Consider the following 14,708-nt stretch of genomic DNA (forward strand, 5'->3'; position numbering starts at 1 on the left):
GTCGGCTAAAAAGATGAATTACTGAATTGCAAAGTTTTTATATTATTATTTTTAATTCTTTATTTGGCTTACTCTTGTGTTTGCAAACTTTTTCTAGAGCATTCACATGCTCTCTTGGGCTCACAGTCTTTTCTAGCATTCATCTACTTGCCTTGTGTGTTTGAGTTGAACCCTTTACTTCTATGTTAGCATAGACTGGCAGATATTCATGATGATACACCACATGTTGGATAGAATCACTAATAGCTTTATTTTTTTTTTCACCCGTTAGTCTTAGATGTCAATTTCTTCTCATTTGATAGTGTTTGAGACCAAATGTTTATGAGCACTTTACTTTTTGTATTTTGTCACATTTTGGTTGATTCCCATTAGTTGTGTGACATTGGTTGATAATTGGTTATCCAAGTTGAGAATCTTGTTTGTCCTTCATTATATTTTAGAACTTGTATTTTTGGTTGTTTTCTAGTTTATCTGGAAGGTTGATGTAATGACACTGAGCTAGCTTATTTGCATCCAAGCTTAAATACCTTGGTTGAAATATTTTGCTTTCCAACACTGAGGTCCTAGCATGATGGATTCTTTTGTTCAGGGTCAATTTCGGGGGCGACCTGAGATTGCTCCTGATCAGAGGGAGAAATTTTTACAAAGGCTCCAACAAGTGCAGCAAGGTCACAGTAACCTTCTCAATGTGTCACATATCTCTGGTGCCAACCACAAACAGTTTACTACACAACAGCAGAGCTCCCTTTTGCAACAGGTCCTACGAAATTTTCTATCCTACTTATAAAAGGTCTTTTTTGTTCTTTCTATATGTATCACTTTTCCTAACCAATTGCCGGAATTGCATGCTTTTCTATTTCTAACTAAATGAAATTACTTAATGCATATGCTATTTAATGATGAAATTGACTTGTCTGAACAATAAGATTATAAGAACCTTAGCATGTAGTATGTTAATGTTCCAAAAATCTGCACCTGTTGGTTAGCATTTCCAAATAATCATTCTCTATTAGTGATCCTAAACTATTAGGCTCTGTTGAGCTCGTGGATGAAAATAGCCCTCTGGAAAAAACAGCAATGACATCATGGGGAAAAGAATCCATTATGGATAATGATTGTTCCCTGTTGGTTTACCTAGCCAAAGGAAGAGGAAGAAGGGAAAGAATGAGGTTAGAAAGAAAGTTATGAGAATACCCTTCTTTCTACATTCGATCTTGCGACTAGACGGTAATATGTAGGTTCCAAGAGGATTCAAATCTGAAGTGGTAATTGATGTGAGATATGGATGCCATGATTGGATGTGTAATATATGCATGTATCGGTAGTTTACTTGAGTGATACTGAGCTGCTTATTATGGCTTTATCTTTTATTGATTATTGAAAAATTTTGTATTTTACAATAATTGGTTGTCTTAGGAGCACCATTGTCTGGTTGATTATTTCTTTCTTGTGGAACAACTGGGTTGCATCTAATAAAAAGTTCTTTTGCTACCAGATATAAAATTCTTCATCTTTAACAACTACAAAACCTAAGTGGCATTTACCTCACGTTATGGAAAATGCTTTTCTGCTGTTTGATCTTGTTCCTTCAGCAACTTTACTAATATCCGTGACTACTTTATGCACGCAGTTTAGTCCTCAAAATGCTCCTGTTGCACCTCATATTACCCTAGGACTTGGAGTTCACGGAGCAGGTTTTGGTTCAGTTTCACCACAACAGCAACCAACTATTCTTCAGCAGTCCTCTCAACACCCTGCAGTATCAAGTGGAATGAAAGATGGAGGTATACAGAACTATCTTTAATTATTACTTCTGAGCTTCCTTGCAATACATTTTCATTGCCATAAAGCAGATGCTGCACATGCAAATGCAAATGCAGAAGACCAGCAACAACAGTGGCATAATATGTCGGAAGACCTGATCACAGATCCTATCTCAAGTCCCAGTCTCAACAAGATCATAGGTGATGATGATCTGAAGACATCATACACAGTAGGTACTTGTAGACTATTTTATCACTTGCTGCCAAGAAGTCAAATTATTTACTTCACTTCATCTTGTGCTAACAATAACATTATGAAACATATTTAGATTATGAGCCAATAGGATCTAACTTATTAAGTCATCAGTTAACCTAATAAATGAATTTCTTTGCAAAGTGCCTACTTTTTGTGGTGGCAGAGACACGCCACAGACTAGAGCATGGACCCTCCTTCCCATGGCATCTCATGTTGAAAATCCTCAACAAGGTTTAAAGTCAAGCAGTTCATTATGTCTTTTGGTTAAACTATCTCACGGAATGAGGAAGAAGGGAGGAACAGAGGAGCCATTGCTATAAATCTATCAATAATTTCATGAAAAATAGTAGAAGGGAAGAGGAGAGAAGCATATTCTTGGTGTAATATGGAGTATATAATGTTTAAACCATCATGATCGTTAAGCCTTATCAGGCCCAACTATTGAGGTTCAGTGACAGGAATCCTATACCTTAATTGGAATCTATGCTGGGTTATGATTTTTTTTTCCAATTATATTAACTAGATTTTTTTGGCAATCTATAATAACGAAAATGTAATATAAATTTCGAAAAACCATTTTAATGTTCAAATATTTTTTAAAATGGAAATTTTCTAAATGTGCCATGCTTGAGATTAACTCATATAAAATCCATGATCCAACATTGTGAAATCATGTTTCGCTTATTATTGTATTCACATCGAAACACAGTCTCTTAGTTTCCATGAATGTACATTTTCTCAAAATATTTTCCTTCGAAAGTGACTTCAGCAATTACCATTTGTGCAAACTCTTACATGTGTTTATTTATAGATGGTGTTTTATGTAGTTAAGCCGTGCTTTTAACAAGATTGAGTAAAAGTAATATGGAAAAATTGATGAGCTAGGATCCAATTCCTTGGCGCCATGTTTTTGGTTCAGGGTACAGGTCCTGCCTCTGCGGCTGAAAGTAGCCAATTGTCTAGAGAGAATGAAATGTCACTTGGCCAACCATTACAAGCTGGTCAATCCTCAGCCAGCCTTGGTGTTATTGGTAGAAGAAGTGCACTAGATCTTGGTGCTATTGGTGACAACATTAATGGCTTAGCTGGAAATTCTGGTGGAATGCATGATCAAATATATAACTTGCAGATGCTTGAAGCTGCATATTATAAACTCCCACAGTCTAGGGACTCAGAACGTGCAAAAACCTATGTTCCTGTAAGGAATCATTTTACCATCTTTCACTTGAGGACTTCATTAATTCTGAACTGTTTTATGGTGCACGTTGATAGTTATTTTACAGATTGATAAAAGGTACTTCATCTTTTAACTTTTTTATTCCCTTCTCAGAGGCATCCTGCAATTACACCTGCCAGTTATCCTCAGACTCAAGCACCCATAATCGATAATCCTGCCTTTTGGGAACGATCGGGTCTTGATCCAATGGGCACCGATGCCTTGTTTTTTGCATTTTACTATCAACAGGTATGGAGTAGTTCTTGTACGAACTGATATTATTGTGGTTTTGTAAAAAAAAAAATTATTAGTTAGCAACTCTCTTGAATTTACATTTGCAGAACACTCCTCAGCAGTACTTAGCTGCTCGAGAATTGAAGAGGCAGTTCTGGAGATTTCACAAGAAATTTAATACATGGTTTCAGCGGCATGAGGAGCCAAAAGTAACTAATGATAACTTTGAAAGAGGAAACTATGTCTACTTTGATTTTCATATCGCCAATGATGGCTCACAGCATGGATGGTATGTTGAATTGCCTATGTTCCTGTTTTTTAATTTATATTATATTATGGTAGAATGTCGTTGTTGTAGGGTAGATGTTTCATCCTTGCAGCTTACTTTCTATTCTTTTTCACCTCAATTCCCGTTATGGCCCCAAAGGATGATATTTCCAAAGGATGGTATTGTTTAATAGTGGTTTTTATTTGGGTAGGGAGGTAATTTTATAGTTACCATGTGTAAGGCTTTAGTATCTAGAAGTTATTCCTAGAGTGAGGGACTAAGCAGTGCGAGCTAGGGTCTGTTTGTTTGGCATAAAATGTTGTACCTGTGAAAAATATTTTCGGAGGAAAATTTTTTATAAGACTAATAGAAAAGGTATTTTTATAAGTATGAGCAGTTGACGACAGAGGGTGGAGGGTTCCTTGTTGTCAAGTCTTGAGATTGGAAGGGAGCTTGTGGTCAACCGTGAACAAAAGAGGGGGGCTTACGGACAGCAGCAGAGGGGTGATCGTGGTCGTGGGCAAAAACAACTGGACTCAGTTGTGAGCCACTTTATTGAGTAGCGGAAGAAGAAATGGATTTGGTAGTTTGGTCTTCCGTCTTGGCATTTCATCCTGCCTTTTGAGATCTTGCTTCTGATCTCACATCTCAAGAGGTTGCAACTCTCCAATTACTGTTGACGCTACTACTCTCCGATTGGGACAAATACTTTCATTCTGAAACCTTACCTAAAGTTTCAATTAGTGAATCGATAATTGGGTGATACTATTTCCCAATGCCTCCTAAGATAGAAACTGAACCAGTATTAACATCATTTTTACATATTCTCATGTTTCTGTGTTATCACTATCACTTCATTGCTAGTTTGTTCCTTGCTAAGTGTGGCTAAAACCTCCCCTTGCAGGTGCCAGCGGATTAAAACTGATTTCACCTTTGAATACGATTTCCTTGAGGATGAACTCGTCGTATGAACTTGCTAAATGCTAAAGAAGATGAAAGGAAAATGGCCATTCTGGTATGATGTATTTTCTCTTGCTTAGTTGATTATGGAAAAAAAAACAATTGTGAAATAATCGTAATGTTGCCAACTTTGGTTGAATTTATTGAACTGGAAGTTATTCCAATTCTTTAAATTTGATTCTCTTCGCAGATGAGTTTTCGATACCCTGAGCATAACTTTAGCGTATGTTGATGATGTCGAGTAACCTTGCATCGACGCTTCAGTTTTTGAAGAAAAAATTGAATTTATGTTGCATATGTTACTTTACAATCCATTTTGTTTCTAATTTGCTTGTGTGTGTATATATATATACATAGGGTAATTTTTAAAATGCTCAGCTTTTATAAAGTAACTCTAGAAATTTAGAAGAGTAAAATAGATATTTTAGATTTGGATATTGAACGTTTTGATAACAAAATGGAAATTTTATTTTAAGCTATTTCGACATTTTATCAACTGCAATACAGAAATGAATAAGCTGAGAATTGACTAAAATATAATACATCACATTGGGAAGAAGACAGTATCCAGATACCTTACCTATTATCAATTTTAACGTTGCTTGATGAGCATTTCGTAATACTTATTTTTCATTTACTTATTTATTATTATTATTTTAATATTTTAGGTGTTTTTAATTAATTTATAAGATAGATAATTTTTCTTCTCGATTCATTTGCCAAGTAAATTTAAAATATAATTTGTTTAGAAATTGATCATGGTTGTCTTGTATAGTGAGTACAATGTTACTTGGATAAATTAGGGAGGACCATGAGTCCGATTGGATTTTATATTCTCTGTTTCATATCAATCGAGAATCCGATATTTATTTCCATACTAATTAAAAAGATAAGATATCTTCTTTCTATTTGGGTATCATGAGAATTTTTTTTATTTATTTTGGTGGTGAAAATTTTTTATAGTGTTAGGTCCGTCATCTCAAAATAGTATATTAAATTAACATGGTATTAAAAAAATATAATTATTTAATACTATATTAAAAATATATAATTAAAAAATTAGATTAAATATTTGTATAACTCGATTTGAGAGGTAACGGAAGTGTCCAATTGCAGAACAGGCACGACAAATATCAAGGTCGAGTCACCCCATCAAGCGCCACAAGACCTGGCCTTTACTGAGCGACTTGTTTATCTTGTTGATCACATCACATTATCTCTTTCGAGATTCTCGTCTTCTGCTTTTTTAATTCATCAAAAGCTTTGAGTTTATAAGAAGGACCTGCATGGAAGCATTTTAGTCAGGATAATCATGAGATATAAAACTTTCATCAATTATTTGATATTTAAGAATAACAATCAGTAAATGTTAATGTATGGAAAGATATAATAGTGAATCAATGTGGGACGATATTAACAATAGTAAAACTTACAATTTTTCTTTTCCGTCTATAAGTTTTTATAAAATTATGAAAACTTATAAATATCTGTAAACTTTTTATAAAAAAGTCCATATAATTTCATAGAATTTTTTTCATAATTATGTGAGATTCTATAAAAATCAATAAAAATCTATTTAACTCTATCAAAATTTATCATTAAAAAAAAAAGTTATTTGAATCTCTTAATTAAATATACCCCTAAATCTTAGGATTCCGATAAAATTACAATTCTCAGGAGGCATGACATGTTGGTGGTCATCGTATGATTTACTGATTATGTTTGGAGATGCGTCACTGCAGATATAGTTGAGTTGGTACGTCAGGCTTTGTCACCAATGATGTATGTATGATTCAATTTTAGACCGTTTAAACACTATTTTGGACTATTTTATATCCCCGGTCATGGAAGATCATTCGCTGAAGATGAGATAAGCTCCTGTTCGATTAAGATGGAATAGATCCGGTGATTTATTCTAATTTAAAATATGTAAAGTTTTCCGACGATGGATAAACGATCAGATTATTATGCGTTGAGCGAGAGACTTTCTAATCTCTAGAAAATCTTCGATTATTCTTTCTGATCTAAATTATAATACGAAGAACGATAAATTAGTAAAACGATCACAATCAATTGACCGGATCGCCCCTGGATCCACTTTTGTTTATGGAGGGAATCTGGCGTCGTCACCCAAGCCGTCGGTTAGCTTCCTGATTTACCTTACCCTAGACGTACTGCCCGACTCTTCGTACCCAAAACTCTACCAGCTTTTCATTGGACTACAGCAGGGTCCTTCGACACTAAATCAGATAAAAATGAGTAAGAAGATGGATGGAGCAGTTATCATATTTGCTGTACCAGGTATCCATCTCTTGTTTCCCACGGACCTACCCGGGTAAAGTTGTGGGGCCTTTTGTCTTTTGACAACAAACAACGCAGTTTTCCTGGTGTACACGCGAATAAAACGTTACATTGGCGACTTCCCCCAAATCGCGTTTTTCTTCCTCGATCATTCGATTTGCGACTTTTCCTATCGCCTTCGTGTAATTTTCCAGGTTTTTGATCTCAATCAATGAGATTCTACATTTTTTTTTTTGCCCTTTTTCTCTTCTGTATCATCGGGTTGACATCGGAATTATTTTTGGAATCGCAGGGCGAAGGCCGAAGGCTGAAGGGCGAAGGCCGAAGGGACCATGGCGAAGAGTTCCTTCAAGTTGGAGCATCCACTCGGTTCGTTTCCTTTCTTTCCCTCTCTTTTGATTCAATAAACGGAGGCAAGTCGATTAGGGTTTGACCGATTTATCTTCTCTAGAATCCGACACTGGGATTTGTGCTATTACATCTGGTTTGCAAATGCCCTGATGGTGTAACTCTCTCAATAAGTTTCTTATGGCTGTTGCTTGACCCGGAGAATCGGGATTGAGCATTCCTCCCTGGCTTTTAATTTTTTTTTAGAAAAATTTAATTTTAGTAAGATTTGTAATTTAGATGAACACAGATACTTAAGATCATCCTATTGTTTTACCTATCGTCTTCTATATGATAATTATTGGTTCATATGTCTGTAGAAGACCGATCAGTTGCCTGATTTCATACGATTTTATGTTTTTTTTTAATATTATTTTAACTGTAAATATATTTGTTCTCGAACTTATTATTGGTTCTAGATTCTGATGTTTAAGATAAGTCTCTTGATAATTCCTTCGTCATTCTCTTCATTTTATCAGTTGATGTTTTTAGGGTTGGACTAGGGAGGAATAAGACTGTGCTATGATAATGATTCATGGTAGTTGTGAAAACGTTATACCCGTTTGGGTGTTTTTTGGTGATGTCTAGGACTTCTATAATTTTTAGATGTAATGCAATTTTTTTTTTGCGTAGTTTTTCTAATTATTTAGTTTTTCATTATTATTTTTCTCACACTTGCTTTTCAAATTGACAAGGCGGGGCGTTAACTTTCTAGTTGAATATTTCACATGCAATATGTACAACTTAATGTTTTCTATTTGAGCGAGATGTTCTGTACATGTGTTCAAATATGCAGAAAGGAGGCAAGCAGAGGCTGATCGGATCAGGGAGAAGTACCCCGATAGAATTCCTGTGAGTAAATATAATGTTACATTGATTTTCAACCATTGATATAACTAGTTTGTTGTGTATATTATCTAATTGTTTGAATCATAGGTGATTGTGGAGAAGGCTGAGAGAAGCGATATACCAGACATTGACAAAAAGAAGTTAGTTTTCTTGAACACATCCTTCCCATTTCTTTTGCCACGTTTTCACATGATAATTCTTCATTCCCGAATCATATGGGTAATCATCTGAAATTTGATATAAGATATATCCAAACATAGAATTCCCACATATTTGGTTACACTAAAATTCTCTATTTGTTTAGTGGGAGTGTGGATCCTCCTTTATGTGGTTCTCTGTGAAGGGTATTTAGTGTACTTGTTATTCGATACTAGAAGCATCTTTTTTTATTGAATACTAGGTGTATCTTTCTCTCTTCAATACTTGGAGTCATGTTTTTTAAGTGTCAAACTATTTTGGTTGGTATAATCTGAATGTATAGTTTCAGTCATAAGTGAAAGAGAGTCTATCTAGAATTGATATCATTTGGCACCTCTATGTTGTTCGGTATCAGTCGGTTCCATCTATAATTTTTGGGAGGAGATGGAACACTAAAGACAAAGAAAGAGGAAGAGAGCACCAATCCAAGGACTAACAACAACAAAAAGGAGTGCAAGCATAGATGGAGTGATTGAGATGGGTCCGTATCTTGTACCTGAGTAGGTTTCATTTCAAATTGTGTTAGTCCAATCAAACTTCTAGTCGTTAACCTAGATAAATTAGCAGACATGTAGAAACCTATTTCTATATTCGATGTTCTAGAAGCATTACTTAATCCAGGGCATTAGGAAATAATATGGGGATGATTTTTATAGTACTACAAGAACAAATCCTCTTTTCCGATGTAAGACAATTTGAGATGGCTATTATATTTTTTGTAATTTTGTTCTTTCATAGTTGTAATTCAATTGATTCTTTATTTGTTATAATGCTATAAGAACAAATTTTCCTATATGATGCTTCACACTCATTTTGTTATTTATAAGGTATAATCATTAGTTGACATATGTATTATATTTTTATAATTTTTTATTTAAAAGTTTTAATTTGATTGACTCTTTAATTGCTATAAACTTATATTTAAAACTAACAAGCTACGGGGAAGGTGATCATAAGATTAGAAGTTATTTGGATTGATCTTGGCACATTTTCGAGAGTCGACACAGCTTAATAGTGAAATGATACCATTCTTGTTGGAGATTGGAAGTTCAGTAAAACACATTATTTTAAACCTTGTCACTGAGATGATGCACCCTTGAAGGCATGCACCTGAACGTGATTTATAGTGAAGAATCTATCTCCTTTGATATAAGTTTATCAGGTGTAATCATTCAAGAACTTCAAAGGATTTATAGTAAAGTTTTATTCTTGTTGAATACTATTGTGTACTGGTTGCTACATTTAATTATTCATTCTTTGATTCATATGCGTGAATAGTTTTGTGCTAGTTTCATAATGCTGACTTTCTGCATTGTAAACCAACTCCATGTGGAACATAAACAAGTTTTAACTTTAACTTCACATAGCAAGGCGAAGCTGTCATCTTACCAAGTTGATCATGAAATTGAAGCTTGCTTCCATACAACATTTAAAAAAAAACACATTGCATAGTAAAATGAGATTTGCTGAGTTTAGCTCTTCATATTTGTTATTCAAGGTTGTGTGCTGAATCATAATACAGAAAATTGAATAATTTAATTCAGGTACCTGGTTCCTGCTGATCTCACAGTTGGGCAGTTTGTTTACGTGGTGCGCAAGAGGATCAAGCTCAGTGCGGAGAAGGCCATCTTCATCTTCGTCAAGGACTCGCTGCCACCCACAGGTAAACATAACCCCTAAACAATAAAGATCAAGTCAATCGATTAATAACTCCACAATGAATAGGTTGATTAGTTTTCCTTCCCTTCCAGCTGCAATGATGTCTGCCATCTACGAGGAGAACAAGGACGAGGATGGCTTTCTCTATATGACTTACAGTGGAGAGAACACGTTTGGCACCCTGTGAGCCAAAAAGATCATCTTCTGCAAGTAACATCCCAAAACGTGTATATTCTTCTGCACAATATACTATGCCCCGTCCCCACTCTGGTATACGATATATTTAATTAAGGTGAAACCTTTTAAAAACCTTTGGCTGTATCCAAATATTGTTGCAGAGCAACGGATCTATATTTCCTGCTTATAATTGACAAAATATATCCTTTCTAAGAATCTATATCTCCTTTGAAGTTCTTGAATGATTCGGTCAAGTTGCATAAACCACCCAGCAAATATGTAATTGTATTTCATACAAAATGGTCCTTGCCCTTGCCCTGTTGGTTACATCTGCGAACATGAGCCGCCTGATCAACAAGATGACTTAGAAATCGGCTTATGGCTTGATTTTTGCTCAAAATTGGCTTGTTTGAGTTTGTACCTTAAATGATATTTTTTGTGTTTCTCATATCTTGTGTGAACATTGGCCTTCTATTAGAAAGAAGTATTAACAAGAAGGCAAGAGCGGCGGATCAGAACTGAGCACAGCAACTACAAAGAACAACCATACACAAGGATTAACAGTCTCCTTGTAGACCTTGCTAGTTATTGAACGGCAACAACTGCATCAACCTGTTTGATTTTTCGAAATCATCATCTTCGTTGTCATCATTGTCAAAAATGAGTTTGTCGGAAGTCCGGACTAGAAATAATCGATGACATGAATCTTATCAAAACTAATTGCCGTGTCACTCCTTGTTTACTTAGTGGATAAATAATAGATAAATTTAATAACCAATTAGATGTGCCGCATAATAACAATTGAAATTGAGCGAATTAAAAAAAATCTTTTATTATTTTTTTTATAAATTTTTTGTCATGCTAAAGACTGAAAAATTATCCTAAATTATCTGAAAAAAGATCTCATCGTAGATACCCCGCTCACCGACCGCTTCCAGAATCTTCTACCGTTTTTGTTGCTTTCTGGTGGCGCGCTATGAAGATGACACCTGCGTCCTCTAGAAACTTCCATGCGTCACTCCTATGGCTCTGGAATCTTCTATTACAAAGAGAATTGCTATTTTCCGGCATCCCGTCCCCCTTTCTCTCCCCCTCCTGGCTCATGATGCTTACGCAAGCAACTCTCCGGTTTCGATCATTCTACCTTACTTCAGCTCACTATGGAAGAGAGCTAAGCGATCCTAAACCTGCATTTTGTTCGACTCCAAGCAGGAAGATTTGGTAAATTCAATTCTTTCGTTCGTCAGGATCATTCTCTCCCTTTTGTTCTCCATGTTTTTCTTCTGGAGAACCGATGACTGTTGTTAATCCTCACTTTTTTCTTTCGGTTTGGTGGTAATCATGATAACTGCTGCCTCATTTTCGTCGGGATCCCATTCGTCACGTCAAGCTCTCTGCTTGTATTGTTTCTTCAATTTGTTCTTTGCAAAGCGTTGTCTTTCGGTTCTTTTCTGCTGATATCTTGCTAATCTAATGGCGTAGAGGACCGACGATTTTGGTGGTAAACCTACAGATGTTTCTGTTTTTGATTCGTTCAACTTTCACATCAGGCTCACTGTTTATCGTGCTTCTCCATTTTGTTCTTTGCTCGCTGCCTTTGTCGGCTATTATCTTCGAATTAAAATTGCATCATATTCCTGTTGTGAGCAAGATTTCTGCTAGAAAGGGAACATTTTGCTTCCTGTTCTGAGCTTGCCTCTCTATCTTCGATCTGTATCTATGAATCACAATGTGAAGCCGTTGAAAGAGGAGCTCCATGATTTCTCTGATGCATCCTCTGCTTCCGTCGATGGCGCTGTGGATCCTCCTAGGCCAATGGATGGGTTGCATGATGTCAGTCCGCCGCCGTTCCTGACGAAGACCTATGAAATAGTTGATGATGCCAGCACCGACCAGATCGTGTCATGGGGCCCTGCCAACAACAGTTTTGTTGTCTGGAATCCTCAGGCTTTCGCAATGACTCTTCTTCCAAAATATTTCAAGCACAACAACTTCTCCAGCTTTGTGCGGCAGCTAAATACCTATGTAAGTGTTTTGAATGTAGCACATTCAGTCTGCTACTTAACTGTTATCTGTAGATGAATTTGTTGTCAACTTAAAATTTAGGCTGTATTCATTTTTCTCTGTTATCTTATCAGCTATTTGTTACTAAAATATTTTGCGTGTGTATGTGTTGTATCCCACATTTCTGTTTACTATTGGGTAGGGATTGTATGAAAAAGGAAGTCAGTAGTGTTTTGAGCTTCAACACTCCGTGTTTCTCGGTTGTCAACTTGAAATTTAGTCTGTATCATTATGCTGTGTTATCTTATCAGCTATTTGTTACTAAAATATTGTGTGTGTGTGTGTGTGTGTGTGTGTGTGTGTGTGTGTGTGATTTCTGTTTACTATTGGGTAGGGAATGTATGAAACAAGGAAGTGAGTAGTGTTCTGAGCTTCAACACTCCAGTTTACTTGGTTGTCTACTAATTGCAGTCTCCATGCACAAAATAAATGCTTGACAGTTGCAATCATCTTTGTAATTGGCTGAATGGTTTTTCATTTAGAATAGAGTTGAACTTGCAGTCAAATGGTAATAACATTGAGAATACTTGTGCACTGATTTGGTTTATGCTGAATTCTTCTGTCTTTTCATTGAAGTTTGTTTTCTTTTGATCAATGATATTAGATATGTTCACTGGATAAGAAGATGTCTTCTGTACATTATTCTTTAATGCATAATCATCCTTGTAAAGCTTAAAGTGTGAACAACAAATAATAGAATACTTGGTTAGGCAAAGAAGTTGACTCCCTCTCTGTTAGCTTTTCTTCCAATCTTGAGTTGTATTGTAATACAACTTGAATTGGACATGAAACTATGTTATCTGCATCCTTTTCTTTTTGTATTCTATGTTCGGTTCATTTTGGAGGAAAGTTGGCAACAATGGTTAGCTTTCCCCACTGTAATTGCAAAAAATCTAGCTTGCCACTTGCTTTGTAGAACATTGGATCTCCATCGTAATTGGTGTGTTTTTGAACATTAACTTTTTTTCCCCGAAAGAGGCTTCTTAGCAGAGTTCATCAAGTTTAACTCCACGAAAACTATATTAATTCCTGATATTAGTTGGTTTCATTCACCATGATTCTCACTGATCATGTTGGTATATTATTCGGGGCAGGGCTTCAGGAAGGTGGATCCTGACAGGTGGGAGTTCGCAAACGAGGGCTTTCTGAGAGGCCAGAAGCATCTTCTCAAGACCATAAAGAGAAGAAAACCAGCTTCTCATCTTCCTTCACAGCAGCCTCTCGGTTCATTCCTCGAAGTCGGAGAATTCGGACTCGAAGGCGAAATCGACAGGCTGAAGCGCGACAAGCAGCTACTGCTAACGGAGCTGGTGAAGCTGCGGCAGGAGCAGCAGAACACGAGGTCCCGTCTCAGAGCCATGGAGGAGAAGCTGCACCAGACTGAGCAGAAGCAGCAACAGATGATGGAATTCTTGGCCCGGTTGATTCGGAACCCCAGATTCTTACACCAGCTGGTCGAGCAAAAGGAGCGTTTTAAGGAGCTCGAAGAGGAGATATCAAAGAAAAGGCGACGTCCGATCGACAGAGCTCCAGAGAATGACGCCGGAACTAGTATTACGGTCAAAGCTGAAAACGACGATCCACAGGACTTCCATGTGGAGGAACAAGCATTGGGTTTGCGCGACTTGGCCCTGGAGATGCAGGGACTGGTGAGTGAGGACGATTACCAAGAACAAGTGAAGCTGTCGGAACTCGAGTTAGAGGGGGATTTGAATGTGGAATTTTGGGACGATCTGTTGAACGACAGGATCGATGGCCACAACGAGGACGATGTGAATACTTTGGTGGACAAATTAGGTAAAATTTCTTAGTTCAGCCAGTCCCTGACAGGATTTCATCAGGGCTTCATCTGTTGTAACTCTCTAAACCCTAAACCTTAAATCTTAAACCATCCAATCCAACACGAGTTTCAAATGAACACCAACTTGAGAACTAGAATGAACACCAACTTGAGAACTAGATGACTCAAGGATGAAAAATTCTTGAGTCATCTAGTTCTCAAGTCGGTGTTCATTTAAAACTCGTGTTGGATTGGATGGTTTTGGTGAAGCTTTAATGCAGATATTTCAGACCATCTAAATCTCAACGGTAATTTATCAAATGGTGCATCTAAGATTTTGAATTGAGTGTATATCATTTTGATATTTATCAAAAGAAATATTATTTTTTTGAAGTGCACTTTCAATTTTACCTAAATTTATTTTTTTTAATTTTGTTTCTTAATCATTTTTTTTTCTCTTCTATGCATCACCAAGAAAAAGAGAGAAAATAATTTAAAAAAATATATAAAAAAAATAAATTTATCAAGAGGATACAATGTTAAGTGCATTAAAAAGATGTTCTTTTTGTAAATGTTAAACTAGCATGAGTCCCTCT

At 36.2% G+C, this 14,708-nt stretch overlaps 3 protein-coding genes across 7 annotated transcripts in view; all 3 read left to right on the forward strand.

Moving 5' to 3' along the window:
* LOC121984876 (general negative regulator of transcription subunit 3-like) overlaps window positions 1-5,113 on the forward strand; it is a 15,628-nt gene extending 10,515 nt beyond the window's left edge. For 3 of the 4 annotated variants that reach the window (XM_042538034.1, XM_042538037.1, XM_042538036.1), the window contains exons 12-16: window positions 2,939-3,217; window positions 3,350-3,484; window positions 3,577-3,758; window positions 4,642-4,752; window positions 4,888-5,113. In XM_042538034.1, coding sequence (XP_042393968.1) covers window positions 2,939-3,217; window positions 3,350-3,484; window positions 3,577-3,758; window positions 4,642-4,708 — 663 coding nt within the window. In that variant the 3' untranslated portion in view covers window positions 4,709-4,752; window positions 4,888-5,113. Of the gene's footprint in view, window positions 1-2,938; window positions 3,218-3,349; window positions 3,485-3,576; window positions 3,759-4,641; window positions 4,753-4,852 lie in introns of all 4 variants that reach the window. The other variant, XM_042538035.1, reaches the window with a different exon arrangement.
* A 1,935-nt stretch (window positions 5,114-7,048) lies between these two features.
* On the forward strand, window positions 7,049-10,488 carry LOC121984877 (autophagy-related protein 8C). Its single transcript, XM_042538038.1, has 6 exons — window positions 7,049-7,192; window positions 7,291-7,367; window positions 8,182-8,237; window positions 8,322-8,374; window positions 9,977-10,095; window positions 10,184-10,488. The coding sequence occupies exons 2-6, from the start codon at window positions 7,331-7,333 to the stop codon at window positions 10,276-10,278; spliced, it is 360 nt and encodes a 119-aa protein (XP_042393972.1). The 5' UTR covers window positions 7,049-7,192; window positions 7,291-7,330; the 3' UTR covers window positions 10,279-10,488.
* An 840-nt stretch (window positions 10,489-11,328) lies between these two features.
* On the forward strand, window positions 11,329-14,186 carry LOC121984878 (heat stress transcription factor A-2b-like). 2 transcript variants are annotated; one of them, XM_042538040.1, is made up of 3 exons: window positions 11,335-11,489; window positions 12,006-12,293; window positions 13,427-14,186. In XM_042538040.1, exons 2-3 carry the CDS (start codon window positions 12,084-12,086, stop codon window positions 14,141-14,143), a joined length of 927 nt encoding a protein of 308 aa, XP_042393974.1. In that variant the 5' UTR covers window positions 11,335-11,489; window positions 12,006-12,083; the 3' UTR covers window positions 14,144-14,186. The 2 variants fall into 2 exon arrangements, with proteins under 2 accessions (XP_042393973.1, XP_042393974.1); XM_042538039.1 differs by having other exon boundaries at window positions 11,329-12,293.
* The last annotated feature ends 522 nt before the right edge of the window (window positions 14,187-14,708 follow it).

Source organism: Zingiber officinale, chromosome 5B (assembly GCF_018446385.1).
Source record: "Zingiber officinale cultivar Zhangliang chromosome 5B, Zo_v1.1, whole genome shotgun sequence".
NCBI classification, from domain to species: domain Eukaryota; kingdom Viridiplantae; phylum Streptophyta; class Magnoliopsida; order Zingiberales; family Zingiberaceae; genus Zingiber; species Zingiber officinale.

What these genes read in the sequence shown, in the direction of transcription:
- LOC121984878 (XM_042538039.1), top strand. Translation starts at nt 11,988, where the DNA reads ATGAATCACAATGTGAAGCCGTTGAAAGAGGAGCTCCATGATTTCTCT. An exon ending in TGCGGCAGCTAAATACCTAT is followed by an intron (nt 12,294 to 13,426) that starts GTAAGTGTTTTG and finishes TATTCGGGGCAG; the next exon opens with GGCTTCAGGAAGGTGGATCC.
- LOC121984877 (XM_042538038.1), top strand. Translation starts at nt 7,331, where the DNA reads ATGGCGAAGAGTTCCTTCAAGTTGGAGCATCCACTCG. An exon ending in CCAGACATTGACAAAAAGAA is followed by an intron (nt 8,375 to 9,976) that starts GTTAGTTTTCTT and finishes AATTTAATTCAG; the next exon opens with GTACCTGGTTCCTGCTGATC. An exon ending in GGACTCGCTGCCACCCACAG is followed by an intron (nt 10,096 to 10,183) that starts GTAAACATAACC and finishes CTTCCCTTCCAG; the next exon opens with CTGCAATGATGTCTGCCATC.